This window comes from Ammospiza nelsoni, chromosome 11 (assembly GCF_027579445.1).
Source record: "Ammospiza nelsoni isolate bAmmNel1 chromosome 11, bAmmNel1.pri, whole genome shotgun sequence".
NCBI classification, from domain to species: domain Eukaryota; kingdom Metazoa; phylum Chordata; class Aves; order Passeriformes; family Passerellidae; genus Ammospiza; species Ammospiza nelsoni.
The window spans coordinates 18,361,336-18,383,744 of NC_080643.1; the positions used below are offsets into that span (position 1 = coordinate 18,361,336).

The 22,409-nt window shown below is 42.3% G+C and overlaps 1 protein-coding gene across 2 annotated transcripts in view; it reads left to right on the plus strand.

The window, feature by feature from the left end:
• Positions 1-17,989, plus strand: part of SLC6A1 (solute carrier family 6 member 1) — a 73,831-nt gene extending 55,842 nt beyond the window's left edge. For both annotated transcript variants that reach the window (XM_059480004.1, XM_059480003.1), the window contains exons 5-15: positions 472-581; positions 694-826; positions 2,196-2,330; positions 2,449-2,552; positions 2,877-3,001; positions 5,106-5,218; positions 8,600-8,731; positions 10,071-10,173; positions 11,259-11,359; positions 12,811-12,978; positions 15,595-17,989. In XM_059480004.1, the coding sequence (XP_059335987.1) occupies positions 472-581; positions 694-826; positions 2,196-2,330; positions 2,449-2,552; positions 2,877-3,001; positions 5,106-5,218; positions 8,600-8,731; positions 10,071-10,173; positions 11,259-11,359; positions 12,811-12,978; positions 15,595-15,699 (1,329 nt within the window). In that variant the 3' untranslated portion in view covers positions 15,700-17,989. The remainder of the gene's footprint in view (positions 1-471; positions 582-693; positions 827-2,195; positions 2,331-2,448; positions 2,553-2,876; positions 3,002-5,105; positions 5,219-8,599; positions 8,732-10,070; positions 10,174-11,258; positions 11,360-12,810; positions 12,979-15,594) is intronic.
• The last annotated feature ends 4,420 nt before the right edge of the window (positions 17,990-22,409 follow it).

Below are 22,409 nucleotides of genomic sequence, written 5' to 3' on the forward strand. Positions count from 1 at the left end.
CATGAGAAACAGGTTCTGCTCCTCACAGCTTCTGAAAGATGGGATGGACACATGCAGAACATGCACATAACAGATAGATATTTAATCTTTCTCCAATTATCCTCTGACTTGAGGGGAAAATTAAATTCTCTGATCAATAACCATCCCAATTTTGTTATCTCTTGTGCAACAAGAGGTACCAGGACCTCCAGGAGGTCCTGTGTGCTGTTTCAACATACTCTCATGGTGAGTGCATTGAATCCAGAGCATTTGGGCCGCAATTTTAAGGAAAAGAGGGAATATTTCCACACCTGCCTCCCACAACTGATAGGAATTGAAATAACTTTCACCCCGGAGAGATCAATGTCTGCAGAGCTCCAGGTGCTTTAGTTCTGCACTCAGCTGTCAGTTCTATCAAAGAAAGAGACACCTGAGGTAATCCTTGCTTAAGAAGTGTTTGACTCCAGGTTTTTGGTGCTCTCCCCTCTGCAGACCCTTCCTTGGAAACACTGTGAGAACCCCTGGAACACCGACCGCTGCTTCTCCAACTACACCCTAGCGAACACCACCAACATGACAAGTGCCGTGGTGGAGTTCTGGGAGTAAGCTCAGCATTTCCCTCCCTCCTCCCCGTGCATGCCCAAGGATCACCTTGCTGTCCTTCCTGTCTCACCCCCTGAATCCTTTGCCAAATGTTGTGTTGGCTCCTTGCAGACGCAACATGCACCAAATGACCGACGGCTTGGAAAAGCCCGGGCAAATCCGATGGCCCCTGGCAATCACCCTGGCAATTGCCTGGATCCTGGTGTATTTTTGTATCTGGAAGGGGGTAGGCTGGACTGGAAAGGTAAGATTAAAAAGTATTGTTAATACCTTTCAATTTAAAATGCCCATTTTGCTCAAATATTCTGAAAATTCTTGAGGTAAGAGGCGCCGGGGGAAGTTTGGCTGTCAGAGCTCATTGAAGGATTTAATTTGTGTTTTCTTGGATTAATACAGCCCCATGTTTTAGGAAGAGCTGCCTTCTCTCTAGCTAGGTCAGACCACAGCCTAAGATGCTTCACTTACAGGCCTCTTGTCTTGGCCAGGTACAAAATCACCTAAAAATATTCCTGCTCATTCCTGGGATGAATATTCCAGCTTGGATAGCACCAGAGTGAGGATGTAGTGGTTTGGTTCCAGCAAGAATTTTGCAATAAATGTAAAATAAATGCAAAATTCTTGCTGGAACCAAACCACTTCATCCTCACTCTATTGCTATCAAACCAGCTGGAATATTCAGAAGAACTGTGCAATAAATGCAAAATTCTTGCTGGACCTGGATATGTAAGGAAGTGTTGGGAAGAGCTGCTCCCATCTTCCCTCATGTGAGAAACATTTGAGGTCCTCTCACAGGATTTCACCCTGTGCTTCTTGGGGTCCGCCTGGCTGTGAATGGAAATTAGGATTTACAAATCAATTAAAGGAAATTATACTCTTGAGAGACCTTTCTGAATGAAAGGGCAGCAACATCTGCTGATGGTTGATGCCTTTCCCTGTCGGAAGAAATCCCAGGGAAATGAAAAGCCACAGCAATGGGGTTTGGTGTTGGGTTAGAAGAACTGAGGTCTGGTGCGGAGGGCTGGGATTTCTTCACACTGAGGGAACAGATTGTTGGTTTTTGACAAGAGGTTATAACTGTGACCCACCTTGAACTGTGTGTTGGACAGGGCTGAGCTGAGCTCAGAGCAAATCATCTTCTTTCTCCTGTCTCCAAAGCACAAAGAGGCCAAAAAGAGGGGAAGAAGAGGGCAGAAAGAGGGCTTAGTCTGAGTTCAGAAAGGGTTTCTTACAGGACCTCTGGAAAGGCAAGAAAGAGGAGCCTGTAATGCAGAGGAGGAGAGAATGGGAAAAATGAACTGCCAGATGTGTTACAAGCAGGATCCTGGTGCCATGATCCTTGTGCTTTTGGGACTTCCTTGTGTTAAATACCCAAAAAAAAAAAGTGAAAACATCCTAGTCCACACTGTTCTCTTTTCAGAAAAATAGGAAACAGCCACCTGCCTTTGGAGCTGGAGTTTAGGGAATTTTCCTGTAGGCACTTCCCAAACCTTTTCACTGAAAAATGCCTCAATTTTAAGAGCCATTCCCAGTTGCTGTTAGAGTAGTTTCAGGGAGCAAATACTTTGGATCATTCCTCCTTGCACACTTAACACTGTCTTCTTTCTTCACATCAGGTGGTGTATTTCTCTGCTACTTATCCCTATGTTATGCTGCTTATCTTGTTCTTCCGTGGTGTAACACTGCCCGGAGCAAAGGAAGGCATTTTATTCTATATAACTCCCAACTTCAGCAAGCTTTCAGACTCTGAGGTAAATATTGCATGCTGGTAAACCAAAGTTTCACTCCTCACTGCTCCCCTTTCAGCCATATGAGCTGCTCCTCAAGAGCAGAAACAGATTTTTTAAAAAAATTGTTTCCTGCCATCAGGTTTGGCTGGATGCTGCCACACAGATTTTCTTCTCCTACGGTTTGGGCCTTGGTTCACTGATTGCCCTTGGAAGTTACAACCCTTTCCACAATAATGTTTACAGGTAAGCAGATGACTGCACATATTGCAGTGCCACTTGCCTGTCTCAGCTGGAGCTGGCTTCTGTCTCTGTGCACAGATAATTGAAATATAGTTTAGTGCTGGATATTCACTGTTCTGTCTGGCTGGGGGTGAGATGTGTAACTGCCTTTACACCAAGGGGAGAGACTTCCCCAGCATGGAATGGAGCCCAGACTGGGAAATCCTAAACTGTGAAATCCTAAATCATTGAGATCTTTCCACAGGACAAAAATAAATAAATAAAACAACCCAAAAAGGATGAACATTTGCTTTCCCTGCTGCTTAAAGCCCCTTCCCTTTGTTTCAGGGACTCCATCATAGTGTGCTGCATAAACTCATGCACGAGCATGTTTGCTGGCTTTGTCATCTTCTCCATTGTGGGATTCATGGCCAATGTCACAAAGAGGCCAATTGCAGATGTGGCAGCATCAGGTACCCAAAATCTTTTCCTCTAAGCTGTGCATCAGGGTTTTGTTGTTTTGGGGGTTTTTTTTTTGCTTGTAGGTTGTTCCTGCAGCTGCTCAAAATCTCTCCTCACAGCTCCTCAGCTCCCTGTCCCCTCAGTCTCCCAGAAGGAAAAGTGTTGTCCCAACCCACTCCAGGCAGAGCAGGAGGAATGCTGGTCATGATGGGGTGGTTTTTAAACTAATATTTCCCAATTCAGCTGGGTTTTAACTCCTTTTCCCATTTCTTGAGGTTAAACCCTTGGAGGCAGATTCATTTCTCTCCCCTGTTCACACCTACACCTGTTTCATGTGGCTCTGTATCATGACAGACATTTTATTTAGGGCAGGGAGCTGTGGAGCTCTCCATGGGAGGATTCTGTTCTTCCTTGTGTGTCTTCCAGCTCAAAAAGCTCAAAAAGCAGCAGAGCAGATGGCTGCCCTGCCCCAGCTGGTGCACCAGATACTCACTTAGCAGTTCTGGCCACAGGGAGGGATCTCATAACTCAGAGCTTGGCTGCAGCTCGCTGGTGGGCAAAATCTGGATGACTGTATTAGCAAACACAAAACCCGCTGGAATATTCTCCTTGGTGAGAAAAGGAGAGAATTTAAGCGCTAGAAATAATCTTCAATAAATTACACATACAAAGAGATTAGGTGCAAAGTGATGATGGCAGGCACTGTTATTAGAAGCTGCTCTGGAAAGGCAGTGGTGTGTGAAATAAGCTTTTTGGATTTATTTCTTTGATACAGAAGGAGTTATATAAAGGCTGCACCTGCAAACACCACAATATTTTTACATCATATTAAGTACATTTGATAACAGATCTCTGAAAGATGCCCATGGCCACTAATTGCAAAGGATATTTAAAAATTTGACCTTTAATTAAGGCTTCTATTTCTCCTAGTAAGCTCAGAGGCTGGTGCCAGATTTTACCACCATGAGAGGTTGTTTTGCCATCTTTTATACAGCCTTATAAAACAAATTATATTATTAAAAGACACAGCTGCATTTCTATGGAACACCAAGCAGAGTAAAATTAACATATTTATCTGAAGTTTATTTTGCTTTTAGCACTGCTATTTGGAATGCTTTCTGAACTGCTTTCCAGTCATATCTGCTCTTGTTAGCAATTAATTGCTTCAAAATCCTCATTAGACTTTGACAATCCAGGTGTTGATGGTACCCTTGCTCCACTGGTTTGGGGGCTGGGACCAAGCACTTGTCACTGACAGGCTTTTAATGGAAACTGAAAAATCAGAGGCACTCCTTAGGTGAAACACACGAGTTTTAGTTCTGTGTCTTTATAAATTTATAGTTTATTATATTTATTATATGTATATATATTTATTATATAATAAATATATTAAATATTATATCAATTAATAGTTAAATATAAATAGACTATATAATGAATATATACTTATTATATAACAAATATATTAAATATTACATTAACTAAAAAGTAAATATATATAATTTTTATGTAATAAATATATATTTATTATAACTTAGTATATTTATAATATATTCTTTGTATTAATAAATTTATTTATTAAATTTGCTGGTTTTCCCTCTGACGCTGACCTCCAGCTATGCCACGAGAACAACAAAAAAACCCTTTTAAATAGAGTTTTAAAATAGGGGATTTTAATAGGGGTTTAACACTCTGCCCCCCATCTGCAGTTAGCAAGAAGAAGAATTAAAAATTTTGGTTATCCACAATGACAGAGTTTATTCAAATGTGTATTTAGAGGGAGGGAGTGGAGTGGAATAGCAGATGGAAATGCTGGGAAGTGACTTCTCCATTGCTGAGCTCTGTTTCTTTTCTGAGTGGTGCAAAGCAGGAGCAGCTGCTGACCCCATCCAGTGTTCTGCTGGTTGGCTTTGAGGGGCTTTGGGGTGTATTTATAATTTTTTTGTTGTTGTTTTGGCTGGTTCACTTTCAAAGCCAGGTGTTTGCAGTGCCCTGGTGGTCAGGGAGCAGTGAGCACTGAAATCCCTGCTCGGGGGCTGCACCCAGAGCCCAGCAGGAGAGAGGATCCCAACCCCGGCCCCTGACACTGATGTTGTGTCTCCTGTCTCTCCCCAGGCCCTGGACTGGCGTTTCTGGCTTACCCAGAGGCAGTGACACAGCTGCCCATCTCCCCTCTCTGGGCAATCCTCTTCTTCTCCATGCTGCTCATGCTGGGCATTGACAGTCAGGTAAAACTGGGGTGAAAATCAATAAAAATACAGATTTTCTGCCGCTGGGTGGAACCAGGTTTGATATTTTATTTGTATTTTATTTATTTCTACTAGGAGTATTTATTTTATAAACTAGGAATTATTTAATAATTTAGGATTATTTATTTTATAAATTAGGATTTATTTAATGATTTAGGATTATTTCTTTTATAATTTAGGATTTATTTAATAATTTAGGATTATTTCTTTTATATCAGGATTATTTTATAGCAGGATTTTTTTATATATTTAGCTTTTGTATTTTTCATACATTTGTAATCCTGCAGTTCTTCATTGTATATAAAGATTATTTATTTTATAAATTAGGATTTATTTAATAAGTTAGGATTATTTATTTAATAATTTAGGATTATTTATTTTATAATTTCAAAATCATCATTTTATCATTTAGAATTTATTTAATAAATTAGGATTATTTCTTTTATATTAGTACTATTTTATATTAGGGTTTTTTTAATAATTTTTTATAGCTTTTGTATTTTTCATATATTTGTAATCCTGCAGTTCTTCAGTGTATATAAAGACTATTTATTTTATAATTTAGGATTTATTTAATAAATTAGAATTTATTTAATAATTTAGGATTATTTATTTTATAGTTTAGAATTCATTGTTTTATGATTTAGAATCTATTTAATAAATTAGGATTATTTCTTTTATATTAGGATTGCTTTATGATTTTTTCATAGATTTAGCTTTTGTATTTTTCATATATTTGTAATCCTGCAGCTCTTCAGTGTATATAAAGACTATTTATTTTATAATTTAGGATTTATTTAATAAATTAGGATTATTTCTTTTATATTAGGATTATTTTATAGTAGGATTTTTTAATATATTCTTATAGCTTTTGTATTTTTCATGTATTTGTAGTCCTGCAGTTCTTCAGTGTATAACTCTAAACTCAGAGTGTCAGCTGGAAGTGGGGCAGGATCCCTGGAATAATCAAATAAAGGTCCCTGGAATAATCAAATAAAGAATAGGAGGCACTCAGGAAAGACTGAGTAAAAAGCAGATGCTTGAACACTTTTGCTCTTTCATGAACTGTTGGAAGCACATGAAAAATGGGCAGAAAATTTATTCTGCAGGCAAAAAGGAGCTTACCTTTGAAATATCCCCTGTTAAATCACAATGTTAAGATTAACTGTGCAGTGTTCAGCTGTGTAGGAGACACTGGGATATGTTTTACAAGATTTGGATGCCACAGGAGTTTCTGAAAGGCAACTCCAGAACTCAACACTGGAGCAAAAATACACAGCACACATTTCATTTTAAGATCTGGAGTTAATTCAGTGGGCAGTGGGATGGTTACTGAGTTTTGATGTGCTCTGAAATCACTTCCCAAGGGAAAGGATCACCAGTTTATTGGTTTAGGCTGTAGCAAAGCTCAGGTTGATATCTAACAACTGGAAATGAAGGAGGAGACTCAACCCTGAGCTTTGCAAATCCAAGATATTCTCTGTCTAGAACAAACTATTAAATAATTAACACATGGAATCATTAGAAATGTTGACTGTGACACAAATAAAAAACCACAGAGCATGAGAGAAAACTCTTTAGAAATAACTATGCCCAACAAAACCTTTTGTAAATCAGTGCTAATTTTAATACCGAGAACAGCCCCAGTGGCAGCACTCAGGAGAGCACCCTGCCTTATTTCACCCTGCCTTATTTCACAAGCAATATTTGGAGGATTTGGTCAGGGAAGTCCCCCCTGGCTGCTGAACTCTTGGATCATTTTCAGGAGCCCAGTCTGGGCAGATGTGTTAATTTATTTGCAATCAGCTGCAGTTGGCAAAGCAGCAGCTCCCAGTCCCCAGCACAGCCCTCCCAGCATGTAAAGGAATGTGGACTTACTGCCTTAGCACTGGACCTGTCTTCCAGGACTGAAAATCCATCATTTTCTATGAATCCAAGCTGCCTTCAGCCTGTGAACACAGAAAGACCAAGGAGGGTATTTTATCCTAGGAGATGAAAGGAAGCTGAAAATTTACACTTTTGATTTCTTTGTTTTTCAGTGAGTTTCAGGCTTGACATTAAAACCCACTGTTCATTCTGGGGGGAAACTGCTGTGAAAAATTGGGTCAGAAATATTCTTGAAAGCATTTGTCTCTAGGCAACTAACAGCAGAGCAAGGTGGTCTAATATTATTAAAAGGAATATGTATCTACAGGCTGTCATGCTCTCTGCATTTTCTGTCTGTCACTGAAACATTTCATCCACTCTAATTTACAGGAGCTGTAACCATTGATTGAATTCTACTTGCTCGGCTGAAAATTAATAAAACTTTACTCATCGTCTGGTTTTCATATTCCAGCCACCATAATGATAACATTTATCTGAATATATACACAAAAAAAGATTCTGGAGTGTGGTCATTTGGAGGACACAGCCTCAACAAAAAATGTTTTCTAGGAATACAGAGAATATTTTATTTATTACATATGAGAATCATATGAGAATCTTTAACCTTCTGCGTGAAGCACCAATCTGGTTAGACTTTGACTGTGTGTTGGCTTTCTTTTGTATTACACAAAAAAGAAGTTTATTTTGTAAATCACATAAAAAAGAAGTTTATTTTGTAGGATTGAGGCACCAAAGCCCTCAACTGCAGGTTCATCATCTTTATTACAAAAAAGAGCCGTTTTTGTTCACAGAGCAAAAGCAACAGTTCATAGCTTGGGATTTTGAGTGTTCCTCGAGCTGGAAATCTTCTTGCACAGATTTCAGCCACCATAATGATAACATTTATCTGAATATATACACACAGAGGGGCTCTGGAGTGTGGCCATTTGGAGGACACAGCCTCAACAAAAGTGTTTTCTGAGGATACAGAGAATATTTGATTTATTACATATGAGAATCATATGAGAATCTTTAACCTTCTGTGTGAAGCACCAATCTGGTTAGACTTTCCCTGTGTGTTGGCTGTCTTGTATCACATAAAAAAGAACTTTTTTATGTGATTTACAAAATAAACAAGTTTATTTTGTGGGATTGAGGGATGAAAGCCCTCAACTTAAGGTTTATCAACTTTATTACAAAAAAAAGAGCAGTTCCTGTTCACAGAGCGAAAGCAACAGTTCATAGCTCAGAATTTTGAGTGTTCCTCGAGCTGGAAATCTTTTTGCACAGATCTCTTTGGACAGAACCAAGGATATTCAGGAGCAGAGCTTCCGCTGCAGTCAAGCGAATTTTCCCTTCTCGCTGGACGGCTGCAGCCTCAGGCCAGCCAAGGGTCCAATCACAAACTGCTCCCCAAAACTCCACGCTGGGCTCTGCAGTGTGTTTTGTGTCCAGCTGGGCTCTGCAGTGTGTTTTGTGTCCCTTTCCCTGCAGTTCTGCACCGTGGAAGGGTTCATCACTGCCCTGGTGGACGAGTTCCCCAAGCTGCTGCGCAACCGCCGCGAGCTGTTCATCGCCGTGGTGTGCATCGTGTCCTACGTGATAGGGCTGTCCAACATCACTCAGGTACTGCTCCCTGGGGCTGCCCCTGCCCTGCTACACCATTCTCCTTCCCCAGCCCAGCCAGGAATCTCTGCCAGCCCCCGGATTGTCAGGGATTGGCGCTCACCAAGGTTTGGGCGGTTAAAGTGTAGAACGCACTTTAGATTTTAGCTTTGATATTTTTATTTGTATTTATCATTTATATTAATATAATTCTTTTATATTAGGGTTGTTTTGCTTTTATATATTTAGCTTTTCTATTTTCCATCTATTTATACTCCTGCTGTTCTTTAGTGTAAACTCCAAACTCCACACCCCGTGTCAGCTGCAGCTTGCCTGTCGATGTTGCTCACATAAACTCAAAGTGGTGTTGGCTGAGCAGCCACTCTCAGGAGCTGCATGAAGTGGCAGTGCCTGCTTTTATCCCTGCTCTGTGTGCTCCTGCTGGCTGGGACTGCCTCACACAGAAATCACACGTGTGGGAGGGGAGAAAACACAGCACAAATCCCCCTTGTAGCTGATATTTACTGCAAATCAAGCAGCAACTTCCTGAGTGTCAGTGGGAATGATGCCTTAGCATTTTAGCTTGTATATCTTTAATTTATTCGTACTCCTGCAGCTCTTTAGTGTGTAACTCCAAAGCCCACACCCAGTGCCAGCTGCAGCTTTCCCATTTTGGGCAGACACAACAATTCCTCTCCAGGCCTGGCAATCAAGGACACCTCACTGCCTCAGGGCCCAGAGATGGGAACAAAAGGGACTTGGGGGGAGCAAACTTGGGCTCAATGACTTCATTGCCTGCAGCTGGAATTGGCAGATTCACCCCAATGTGCAAATGGACCAAACTTATAAAAATATAAAAACCTGTAAGCCATTGTGCATTTTGGGTGTAGGCCGTGAGGGGCTTTGTCTGCCCTAAATGTACCTGAAGGCCTCTCAATAAATAGAACTGCTTTTATTCCCTTAATTCTGGCTGGCCTCTGGTTTTAGGTAGTCCCAAAAAGGCCTTACCTGGGTGTCCCCTGCAGGGCTCAGGGCACAGCAAAATGCACATCCCCACATTCCTACAGTCCTAAAAGTGGCAGCTGGAGATGTTGACTTTGCAAACTTCTTGAGGGAAATGATTAATTAATAAATTATTATTAAATTTTCAAATAAAAAGGAAAAAGCAAATTGAAACTTTTCCAATTAAACAGCAGCAACCTTAATTTTGTCAGGATTGACCTCAAGCCTTAAAAAAAATTAACCTGTTTAATTTACACTATTAGGCCCCTAATCTACCCACTGCTACTAGTTTGTATGTTACATTTTGAAGCTGGAGGCCTTGCTCTATTTTTCATACTTTTTTTTTGTTCCATTTCAGGGTGGAATTTACGTGTTTAAGCTTTTTGACTACTACTCTGCCAGTGGAATGAGTCTCTTGTTCCTTGTATTCTTTGAGTGTATCTCGATATCCTGGTGCTATGGTAAACAGCCTGTTTGTGTTTTTCCCTGAGCTTTACACACCCTGAGGATAATTCATGCTCTGATCCGTGGTTGATGTGCATGTGCTTGTGCTGGGGGTGGAACTGAAACTGGCTTTGGTTTCTGTGGATATAATTCAAAGTTGGCTGTGGAAGATGCTGCTGCCTTTTAAACATCCAGCCAAGAGGCCTGGGAGCCATGAAGAGTTTCAGGAATATTAAAAGGGTGATATTCCATCTCTTTTCCTATCCCACTCCCTTGGGAAGCCTGGATCTTCAGAGGTTTTGGATACATATTGTCTCAGGACTCTTGGGATTTGTAATATTTCGTTTTTCCAGAAACTCTCTCACTCCAGGTTCCTGCAGTGAGCCAGGCTCTTTGGTCAGTTAGGGAATAATCACCTTAAATATCCACAACCTGAACCCAGCAAATGGAAAAATACATCAAAACTCTCCCAGAAATCACAGAATATCCTGAGCTGGAAGGGACCCCACAAGGAGCTTAAGTGGATGGTCCACACAGGGCTTGGAATTGTCAGCTCCAGGCTCTGACCATGAAGAAATCAGAGCCATGGACTGGTGAGAGACACAGCTTTGGGAGAGCAGCAGCAGCAGGATGTTGCTCACATTAACTCAGAGTTAATGTAAAATTAATCAGGGGCCCTCTGATTTCAGCTCCACTTCTGCCCATCCATGGTGGGCACTGCAACAGAGCTGATCAATGCTGGGATGGGTTTGAAGGGTTATAATTGTAAATTACACCCTAAATTTCTCATCCTAATATAACCTAGAGTTGGAATCAATCAAGGGCGTTTCTTGCATCTGACCTGCCCATGTACAACTTCCTCATTTGGCATGGGAATAAGTTTGCTAGTCACTATTTAATAAATTATGATGTGGAAGAGTGAGAACAGGTGATTTTTGGTGCTTTTGAGCTTGCACACTTTTTGCCTTGAGGAAAAGTTGAGATCTTTGTAGAGCTTCCAAATATAATCATAACTTATGGCTATATCTCTCAGAACCACTGAGCTTCCCATCAACTCCACTACCTGATATGTTTCTGTGCTGTTTCTTATTTCTTCACCCAGGTGTTAATAGATTTTATGACAACATCCAAGAGATGGTGGGATACAGACCCTGCATCTGGTGGAAACTCTGCTGGTCCTTTTTCACTCCTATCATTGTGGCAGTAAGGAACAAACTTTTATTTTCTGGTTGAAAGGATGTAAATGAGGTTCATATTAGTTCTGCCCTCACTCCTTTTTTAAGGATTTGAGCAATGTCATTGAAGGCAATAGCCAAAAAACATTCCAGGAAGATTGTGCCCCAAAAAGAGAAGCCATAATTTTTATTAGACCTCTGGAAATGCTCAAGAGGTTGATTGGCAAACTTAGAAAATTGTAAGGAACAAATTTTGACCCTTTTTTTTTATGTGTGGGTGCTCTAAAATAGAATTTAGCAACCTAAAACCTAAATTTTCCACATACACAAAAATGCCAACATTCTGTAAACTGAATTCCTCCACGAGCCCTTCTGGTGACAGGGCAGGGTTCTAAACTCATGTTCTTCCCTCATGGCATTCTGTGGTATGTATTCATCATTTTCTACTACATTGCTGTGGGTTTTCTGGCAATCTCTGCAAAGATTCTGTACTGGAAACCACAGAACAGCTTTTTCCTGATTCAGAACTTTACCCAGTTAATCCCATTCAGTACTTTGTGAAGTAGTAAGCAAAGAAATGTAAATGTACTGCACATACACTGAACCCAGATGCAATCTAACAAACTATTACATATAAGCCAGCATTTACCCAGAGAAAAGCAAATGAGGAGCACTAAAAAGACACAGAAATGTGCTCATGTTGAGGGTTCCTTGAGTCCTCCCTTCCCAGATCAAGGCAGATTTCATTTTTGTGAAAAACATAAAGGCATAAGAGATACATTTTATTTTAGTGGCACAGAAGGAAGGTGCCCAGCATTGTCAGACTGGCCAGATTTGTCAAGTCCTCAGCAGAATGTGCTGCCCAGCCCAGCTCAGGGCAGGGATAAGAATCTGCCTCTGGGAATTTGCAGGGAATTTGCAGAGCAGGGATGAGAATCTGTCTCTGTCCTGCACACGGGCTCAGTCTGGGATCAGAACGAGCATCCCTCTCTCCTGATTCACTTCAGCAGGTTTTCCTGGCTGCTTTAGCCATTTGAGACAGACCAGGACAGGAGATTTTCCTGGGAATAGCCCATGGAATTCTGTGTCTGCAGGGCATCATTGGAGAACAGCCCAAAATCAGCCCAAAATCACAATGGGGACATGTACGTGGCGCCATTGAGCAGCAGCACCCACGTTGCTTTTGGGTTCCAGCTATTCCCAGGATCCCTGTTGGGTTGCTTTTGGGTTCCAGCTATTCCCAGGATCCCTATTTTCCCCAGCAGCCCCTTTCCCTCTGGCTCTGTGAAGGTTATGCCAGGAATTTTCTGCTCCCAGCAGCACACCTGGATTGTCTGAGGTGCAGGTTTATATGTGAAAACACAGCTTTGAGGTGAAACATTCATTTTGGCAAAAGGCATCTTGGGAAGCTGCAGAAAAACTCTTGAAGCCGGAACACTGTGGGAACCTGACCCCAAACCCTCCCTTCTGCTTTTGCAGGGAGTGTTCATCTTCAGTGCTGTGCAGATGACCCCCCTGACCATGGGCAGCTACGTGTTCCCAAAATGGGGCCAGGGGGTGGGCTGGTTCATGGCCCTGTCCTCTATGGTGCTGATTCCTGGCTACATGGCGTACATGTTCCTCACCCTGAAAGGATCCCTAAAACAGGTAAGTCTGCCTGTCCCAACCCCCTTGGTGTGGTGTTTGTGGGGTGCCCAGGTGAAGGGAGGAATGATGAATCTGACTGCATGTTTTTAGAAGGCTAATTTATTCTTTTATTAAGATTTTATTAAGATACTATATTATATATTAAGATACTAATTTAAGATATTACATTTATATTAAATGATAATGTATTATATTAATTTTAATAATGTTTTATAAGATTCTATCTTATGTATTAAGATACTATTTAAAGATTATTATATTATATTATATTGTATTATATTATATTATATTATATTGTATTGTATTATATTATATTATATTATATTATATTATATTATATTATATTATATACTAAAGAATACAGAAAGGATACTTACAGAAGGTTAAAAAAATAATATTGAAAACTCCTAACTCCTTCCAGATCCTCAACTCATCTTGGCCCTGATTGACCCTTAAGTCAAAACAATTCACGTGAAACCAATGAAACAATCACCTGTGGGTAAACAATCTCCAAACACATTCCACATGAGCACAACACAGGAGAAGCAAATGAGATAGGAATTGTTTTCCTTTTTTCTCTGAGGCTTCTTAGCTTCCCAGGACAAAAATCCTGGGCCAAGGGATTTTTCAGAAAAGGTGACTGCCACATATTCCACATATGAGCATAACACAGGAGAAGCAAATGAGATAGGAATTATTTTCCTTTTTTCTCTGAGGCTTCTTCGCTTCTCAGGGATTTTTCAGAAAATATGACTGCCACACCTTGGCACCTATGCAATCAAAGATTGCTGGGCACTTCTTTCCTGTCATCTATTTCCCCCTCAGTTATTTTGCTTTGAGCTAAAAAAAAAACAAAACCCAAAACATAAAAGTGCCAGCCAAATAGAAGAGAGTGTCTGAGCCATCTGTTGCTGAGCACAATTCCCCACGTTCCACAGGCTCCTTATCTCTGCTCTGGCAGCTGCAGACACTTGGCATTCCTGCTCCTCACACCTAGAAACCAGAGGAGAGGTTGGCAAATTATGGAAATTTGTCCTGATTAATGCCAGACACGCGGCCGTGGATTGTGGCAGGGGATGCTCTGGGGAGCTGGAATCAGAATCAGGGGCTGAGCTCCAGAACTCTGGGATTGCAGAGTCTGCTCAGTGACCCTGCTCTGCATGCCCCTGATGGTCCCCAAGGCTGCAGCTCCTGCATTTCACCTGCCCTGCTCCTCTGCAGCTGGGAGGGAGGACATGGAACACCTTGGGAAAACTTCCCTTGAGCCTTTATTTAGGGGATTTCTGTGAGCAGTCACTTAGTAATGAACATTAGGGGCTTTTTCTCATTGCTCTCCACCTCTCTGACTGCTCCTTTTTTAAAGAACGTAACACTTCTCATGGAAGACAGTCTTTTTTCACTCAGTTTTTATTTCACTCAGTTTCTATTTCACTCAGTTCTGAGGTCCTCAGAGATGTGCTGCTAAAGGGCTGGGAAATATTGACCCCAACATTGCCCCACACACCATTCAGGAACCCCCCACAATCACCACACCTCATTTTTTCAGTCTGGGTGGATCCTCAGTTTTCCCTCTCCAACTCCTCCTGTACATCACAGCCAGATCTCCAGCCCAAGAACTGAAACACTCTGTGGTTGTGGCAACCAAAGACTGTCAAAAGGAATTTGTCAGAACTTCTGGAATATTCTAAAATCAGCTGACAGAGCCATCTTTGCAAAGGGCTGGATGATCTTAAGCAGAATTGACGAGTGATGCCTCATGAAATGCTCAGATCTGGATCCAAATATTTGTCTTCAGCAAATTTTGAAGGACTCAGTGAGGCTTTAAAGAAGTCTGCACAAAAAAAATCTGGGTTTTGATTTTTTTTTTTTTCCCTCCCTGCCTGTTCTTAGCTCCTACATTTTGAATAGATCTCCCTTGGTCTTATGGAAACTTTTAGGTGCAAAAGGAGAACTGTTGCCCTAAAATACAGCTGCTCTTTGTGGAGGGTTGTGTGAGACCATGGTAAAAGTTCCTCATCTCAGCCTTGTTGTGGATTGAGATCGTATTTTTGAAAGCATTGATAAATTATTATTATTAAGTGAGGGGAGAGCCTGCACCAGTGAAAGGCTCTGAGGAGCCAAACTGGGATTTCTTTTGAGATAGAAGAGAGATTTCTTTGAGATATATTCTCTGCCATGAGCTGGGCAGAGAAGCTGAAGGAACAGAGAGGACAAAAGGATGAGGAAAGACAGAATAGGAATAAAACATTCTAAAACACTCTAAAACACTGGTTTATCCCTGGAGGAACTCTCAGTTCTCCTGGGGAGATGCCCATCACTCTGGTGCCCAGCACTGCTGCCCACTGCAGTGCTGGACCCTGAGCTCACAGCAAAGCCTCTCCTCATTTATTTTCCCCAGGAAAGCTCCTTGTAGGCACCCAGGGTTTTTCAGCTCCTCCTGTCACCTTCAGGACAGAGCTGGAATTCTGTTTAGTAGAAGCGGCTCACTGCTGGTCCCTGGCAAGATAGGTGGCTGTAAAGAATTGTCTTTAAATATTTAGGAAAAAAAAAAAAAAGAAGAATAAGGTTAGAAAGAGTTTTTTGGCTGCCTCACATTTACTGTTGTCCTTTGAACAGCGCATCCAAGTGATGATTCAGCCAAGTGAAGACATCACCCACCCTGAGAACGGGCCAGACCAGGCCCAACAGAGCAACTCTGCCAACAAAGAAGCCTACATCTAAAATCCTCTCTCGTCCAAGTACCGCTCCTCCTCCAGAAAAACAAAAAATATGGTTGAATATGACCACAAATTCACATCTGAGAATATAATTACCTACCTCTAGTGGCAAAAAAAAAAAAAAATAAAAAATACATATTAAAAAAAAAAAGAGGAAAAAAAAACCAACAAGGTCATCTCCACTCCGAGGGAATCGCCATGGGTTCGATCCAGCCGTCGCGAGCTCAGATGTTTGACAGTGTTTTTGTGTTCTCCAGCAATCCACAGACTGTTAATGTTTTTATCCTTTCACAATGATAGTTGCATACCTTGGAATTTGTAAATTGATGTGCCAAGACCTTTTTAATCTACCTTTTAGCACGACTATTTGAAGTTTTGTGCTGCTGATTTTTAGTAGTTGATCACTATTTCTTACCGCTGAATCCCAAGACTGTTATTTCTGACTTTGCAGGGGTAAAATTAAGTTTGGAGTTGTTTTGTACAAAAAGAGAACGGAGTATTTTGTAAACAAGTGATTTCCAGTGCAAAAGTCTGCCCTTGAAATTTGCTCCAGCTGAGGCCATTTGAGGGGGGAAGAGACTCTTCCTTCAATTAACAGCAGGCACAGCCTTTATAAACATTCCTAGTGCAAAAATTGAGTTGTTTGTGGCAGAGCAGCCCAGGCCAAACACGCTGGCTGTGCTCAGCCTTTCAGGGTGACTTTCAAGCAAGGTCATAAATTTCCTTAAAAGCACATATCTTGCTTCTTATAAAAAGAAGATATCTGCATTAGAATCAATGTTAGAGGCATAAATACGACTTTTAACTTTTTTAGCAAAGCAATAGCCGAGAGCTCTTAGAGATTCCCAGGAGTAAAATACAAAGTATTTGCCATTCAAGCTCAGACTCCCTGAGCTTTTATCATGCCGTTATCACTCTACTATTGCATTGCCACCGAAATAGAAACCAAACCAAGATAAAAGTGAGTTCCAACGTAGGGCTTGATTGAACCTGCCCGAGAACTCCCCCAGCTCCCACCCCAAACCCCAGCACCTTGAGAGCAGTGGGATTTCCATTTCCAGGGGCTGGGTGGTGCTGAGGGCACGAGGGAGAGCTCTTTGGTGCCCTGCAATCCCACTCTGGGCTCCGGCCAGCCCCTGGAAGTTCTCCCCGTGTGGGGAATGCAGCGGGAGCCCCGCTCGGCATTTCTCGTTTGGCAGCTATAAGATAAGACAGGCACGGAGGCTTTTTGTTTTGTTTTTTTTTTTTTTTTTTTCTCCTTTGGGAGGGTGATGTTTGATTGTAAATGACTGTGACAGAACTGTGCAATGAAAAACATGCTTTTCAGCAAACTCTTTTTGTGCACCGTACGATGTTAGATAGCACAATTTATGTAGAACTACTACGTGGAAAAAAAAAAAAAAAAACATGTTACCTGTGAATGTTGGGTTTTTCGTTGTTCTCGTCTGAAGGTGACAAACATGTTCTTGCAATAAGGTATTATTCTCAGAATGTCAAGCACATTATGTAGAAATAATATATATATATAATACACACGTATTTCAAACTACATCCTAAACTCTCTGAGTATGTTGGGTAGGTTCTAAACTGTTTCATACCTAGGTCAAATGTAAAATACTACGAGATCTAAGCTCCATCCTAAACGGCCATAGCTGAGATGCAAACGTCCTGTAAGTCTTTGGGATTTAGAGGAACCCCTACATCCTACACAGACATCACACGTGATACATCATACTTGTGAATTTCATTAGACTAAGGGTAAAAACTCCGACTTTCTCTTTATTGTTTAATGTAACCGAGTCCCATGTTGTTCTAAGAAAAATGCAGTATTTAATGTTTGATTGTAAACAATTATGACAGATGTTTGACAGACCTGCTCTTTAGCAAAAAGCTGTACAAACGTTATCACATAGCACAAACTAGTGTTGTAGAACTACTGTGTGTAAACTGTGAATAGCTGTATCTTTTTTGTAGTACTTGCCCTGAAAAAGAAAGATTATTGTATGATCATATATGCTTTTTGCAATAAGGAAATATCCAACACCAAGCAAATCTATCTCTATATAAAAATATATATGTAATATATACATATTCAAAAATATATACAGAGCCTGTTTAAAAGAGTACAGTATTATTTAGTAAATTGCAACCTGTTCTATGGACCAAATGTAAAATATTTATAAATTAAGATGCATTTTAAATGTCTATAAACGGTGTCATAATTAAAGCACGATTGTTATGTAAGTTTCCAAGAGTTTAGAGGAAAAAGAATAAAGGTTATATTATACATTAAATCCAGAATTTTGCAGTCTTTCATTGGGCAAACCCAATCTGTGCTATTTTCCAGTTCCAAATGTGTCATTTATATAAAAATATCTTTTAAATACCAAAACGCTGTATCCCACTTGTGGTGTGTATAATTAATCCATGCTATTCCTACAATGTAATTAGTATGTGCATACATTATACAGGGAGCTTAAGAGGTGACAGTTAATAGCCCTTCCTGGCATCCTGCTGCTTTCATTCTCCTGCGGGAAGATGGCAGAGCGAGCTCCAAGAAAAGGAAAAAAACGGATTTTGGAATGTTTCGGACGGTTCCTCGGGTGCAGTGCTGTGAGCTGCAGCACCTCCCTGGTTTTGGAGCCCTCCCAGTGCTGGATACTCCCCAGGCAGATGATCCATGGCCCCCAAAAGCTCCGTGCTCCTGCCTCAGCTGCCCTGGCGGGGTGGGAAGACGAGGAGAAGACGCGGAGGAGAAGAAATTGCGTCGCGGCTGCCCCGCCGCTCCTGGGCTCGGGATTTAATTATCTGCCTGCAAAACTGGAGCAGGGCTCCATGCTGGGGAAGAGCCTGAGCAATTAGAGGACCTGATTAGAATGGAAAAGGCTCCCCAGAGAGGCGTCTGGAATCACAGCCTCCAAGCACCGAGCGCTGACCTTCGCGAGGAGCGCACGGCGAGGGCGCGGCCGGGAGGGGAGGTCCCAGACTGTTCTGGAAAAGGGGAGGCAGCAATTTTGGGAATACAGAGGGAAATGAGAAGGAAATGGGAAAGAAAGAGGCCAAGGGCTTTGACTGCTGGCTGGGGGTGGTGGGAGGGCAGGGGGGCAGCAGGGGCTGAGGAGCAGGAAGCTACTTGGAGGATATTGCGTTAGCGCTGTGATATTTCCATGCTCTCCTGGAGGAATTTGCTCTCACCGTGCTGCAGAAATCCCAACAGCAATTCAACAAGAAAAATGCAAATAAGGTCACTTCTCCCCTCCAGGACTGCTGGATGCCCTGGGAGAAATCCATGTCCTTGCTCGTCAGGAGTATTAGTTCAGCTACACGTGCTTTTATTCTAAAATAACGCTGTGTTGCTTTTGGGGGTTTTTTGTTTGTTTTAAGCCTGATTATTTCTGTTTTGTCCTGCTCAGGCCACTACAGCATTACAATTAACTGTTAGAACTGCTCAGCCCCCAGTGCTGGCTGGTTCTTGGGGGCTGGAACCCAAAGGCAGGGTGATGCCATGGCACAGGGCAGCGGCTCCTGCTGCCAGCACCCCTCTGCGGGCACTGCCCAGCAGGCAGCAGCAAAAAGGGGCTGCACTCAAGCACTTGGACATCCACCTCTTGATCCCTTTCCCTCCAGGATGGGTTGGCTCCACTCCCAGGAAGAGGAGCCCGGGAGGTGTTGCACAGCACGGACAGACACCCACGGACAGACACACAGCAACACCAAAACCTCACTCCCAGCACACGAAGGGATCAGCTCAGAGCTGCAGCAGCTGCCAGCCCCTGTTTGCCTCTGCCAGAGCACCACAATTACCACTTTCACTGCTCAGGAAGGAAGGCACCAGCCTTTACATCCCAAAGGCTCTTTCCACTCCCCCCTCTTGCTCTCTTTTCCCAGTTTCTTGCCCTGCTGGGGGTGTTTAAATAAACCAAATTAAAATAAGATGGGAGGACAGGATTTACCCATACACAATTTTTCTTCTGCAATTTAAATTACTTCCTCTCTTCTTCCTACAAAGTTAAAAAAGTTCAAAAATTAAAAAATAAAAATTAAAGCACAAGTGGGGCAAAGTGAAACAAAATATTCATCCCTCCACAGAGCTTGGTATTCTTAAGCAGCTGGTCCAAATATTGCCACTTCTCATTCCTGCCTTTACAGTTTGAGGCCGGTCAATAATTACATCACTCTTTCCTGCTGACAATTAATGGAGAATGGGCAAATTTCCTCTGTTTTCACAGAAATCCCGTTAACTTTTAGCGTTGCATCATTGTGGTTTGTTCCTCCTTCTGACCACACATTACACTGGTGCTGTCATTCAGGATTTGTCGTTATTTTTTAAATGTGTGGATTGGTGAGAGAGATTTTTTAGCCTATTTAGAAGAGCCTGGAGTGCCAGGACACTGGGAATGGCTTCACACTGGCAGAGGGCAGGCTTAGGTGGGATTTTGGGAAGGAATTCCAGCCCTGGCACAGGTGCCCATGGAAGCTGTGGCTGCCCTTGGATGCCTGGGAGTGTCCAAGGCCAGGCTGGAGCTTGGACAGTGGAAGGTGTTCCTGCCCATGGGATGATCTTTAAGGTCCTTTCCAACCCAAACCATGCTGTGATTCCACAGCTCCATGATTTTGCAGCTTCGCATCTGATCACTTTTCCCCCCAGGTTTGCGAACGGTCTCACATTCAGCTCAGTGGCAAATCCTGAGTGATTATTTTGGACTCTCAAGCAGGCTGAAGTAATCCTGTGAGTTATTTGTGAGTCATAAGTATATGCTGGTGCTAAATGTGTCCAACAGTGCCTAAGAGAAGGACAGGATGCATCAGGCATTGTCACCAGGACAAAAATTAATGTGTTTTGCCAGCAATGGTGCTTTAGTCAGGCTGCAAGAGCTGCTTGCTGTGCCTTTGGGGATCAGCAGCTGAGAGGTGGCTGCAAACAAAGTATCAGAGGGTAGAAAATAGCCAAAATGTTAATGTTCAATTGGAGGGAGTCTGGAGTTTCCCCTGCATTTCACCCACTTAGTGCTGGAAGGGGAATAGATGGAACAGAACGAATCACTGCCTAATTCCCTTACATTGTGCACTTCTTTTCCTTATAATTATTCTAAAGCAATCTGGGAATGTCTAAAAATGTTTAACATACAAAAAGAAGCCTTGGAGGCTTGGTTTAGTCTAGGAAAATGTTTTCCAGGCCCCACTGGCACTGTCATTCACTGGCCACACCTTGTGCAGACACAGAGCTGCCGTCGCATCCCAGTGCTCCCTGTGCCGTGCCTTTGGGGATCAGCAGCTGAGAGGTGGCTACTAACAAAGTATCAGAGAGTTGAAAACAGCCAAAATGTTCATGTTCAATTGGAGGGAGTCTGGAGTTTCCCCTGCACTTCACCAAACTGGAAACTTAGTGCTGGAAGGGGAATAAAACAGAATGGAACGAGTCGCTGTGTTATTCCCTTACATTGTGCACTTCTTTTCCTTATAATTATTCTAAAGCAACCTGGGAATGTCTGAAAATGTTTAACATACAAAAAGAAGCCTTGGAGGCTTGGTTTAGTCTAGGAAAATGTTTTCCAGGCCCCACTGGCACTGTCATTCACTGGCCACACCTTGTGCAGACACAGAGCTGCTGTTGCATCCCAGTGGGTGGAAAGGCTCCTAAAAGGAACCACAGCTCCTGCAGGGCAGTGACCCTGCTAAAACCCCAACCAGACCCCACAAACAGCAGCTGCCCCAGCCCTGGCTGTGCCTGAGGAGCTGCTGATCCCAAAACCATGGACATATTCCCAAAAACCAGCTGCAGTTCCTGCTGCCCTGAGCAGGTCCCAGAGGGCTCCTCCAAAGCTCCACGGGCAAAATCTCTGTCCCAGCACACTTTCCACCCACTGAACATCACCTGGTGGATGGAAAGCTGTTTGGTCCTGCAGGAACAGCACCAGCTCCCCTGGGATGGCTGAGGAGTGCTTTGGTGAGGGGTAAAATAAAAAATCTCTCTGTGAATATGAGCCACACCGTCAGGTTGTGTTAGGGAATTATTTCTAGGTCATTTCAGTTCACTGCGCTGCACTGCAAACTCTGCACTGAATGAATGACCAAAATAATTAATCAAAACACCGGGGAGAAACACCAAGTCACACTGCAGGCAACAAACTCTGCCTAAAAGTGACAGAGCTCAGCGCTTTTTAACCTGCTCCCTCCCAGCTGTCACACAGCAGCAGCTCATGACCTTTCCTGCTGATTTTCCCCAGATCCAGCCTCACTCTGAAGGGCTCAGGGTGACCTTTCCCAGCCTGGCCCCTCCTGTTTCGAGCACCCTGTGTCGTGGCAGAACTTGCCTGTCAGGATCTGCTTCAAACCTACCAATTTAGACTTGGGTGTGCATTAAAAACTGCGGGAATCCACAAAATCAGAAGGTTTTGGGAAAGCTGCAAAAGGCAGGCCTCAGAGACTGCAGAACTGTGATTAGAGCTGAGCAGCAGCCATGAGATTGGTCAGCAGAAAAATTATTTAAAAAGTGGAAAAGCAAAGACAAATAGAATAATGGTTTATGCATTAATGCTTGTCTCGAATAAGTCTCTAAGATGCTGAAAAGTTTATCTAGTGAAATATTAGGAAGTTTTAAGCTCAATAATGGAGCTCTGTGCATTGTGTTTAAGGCTTACAAGTGGGTATTGTATTCGAAATAAGCAAGCATTGTTTAACCAAAGGTACGTGTGCTTATAGTGGTTGGATGGA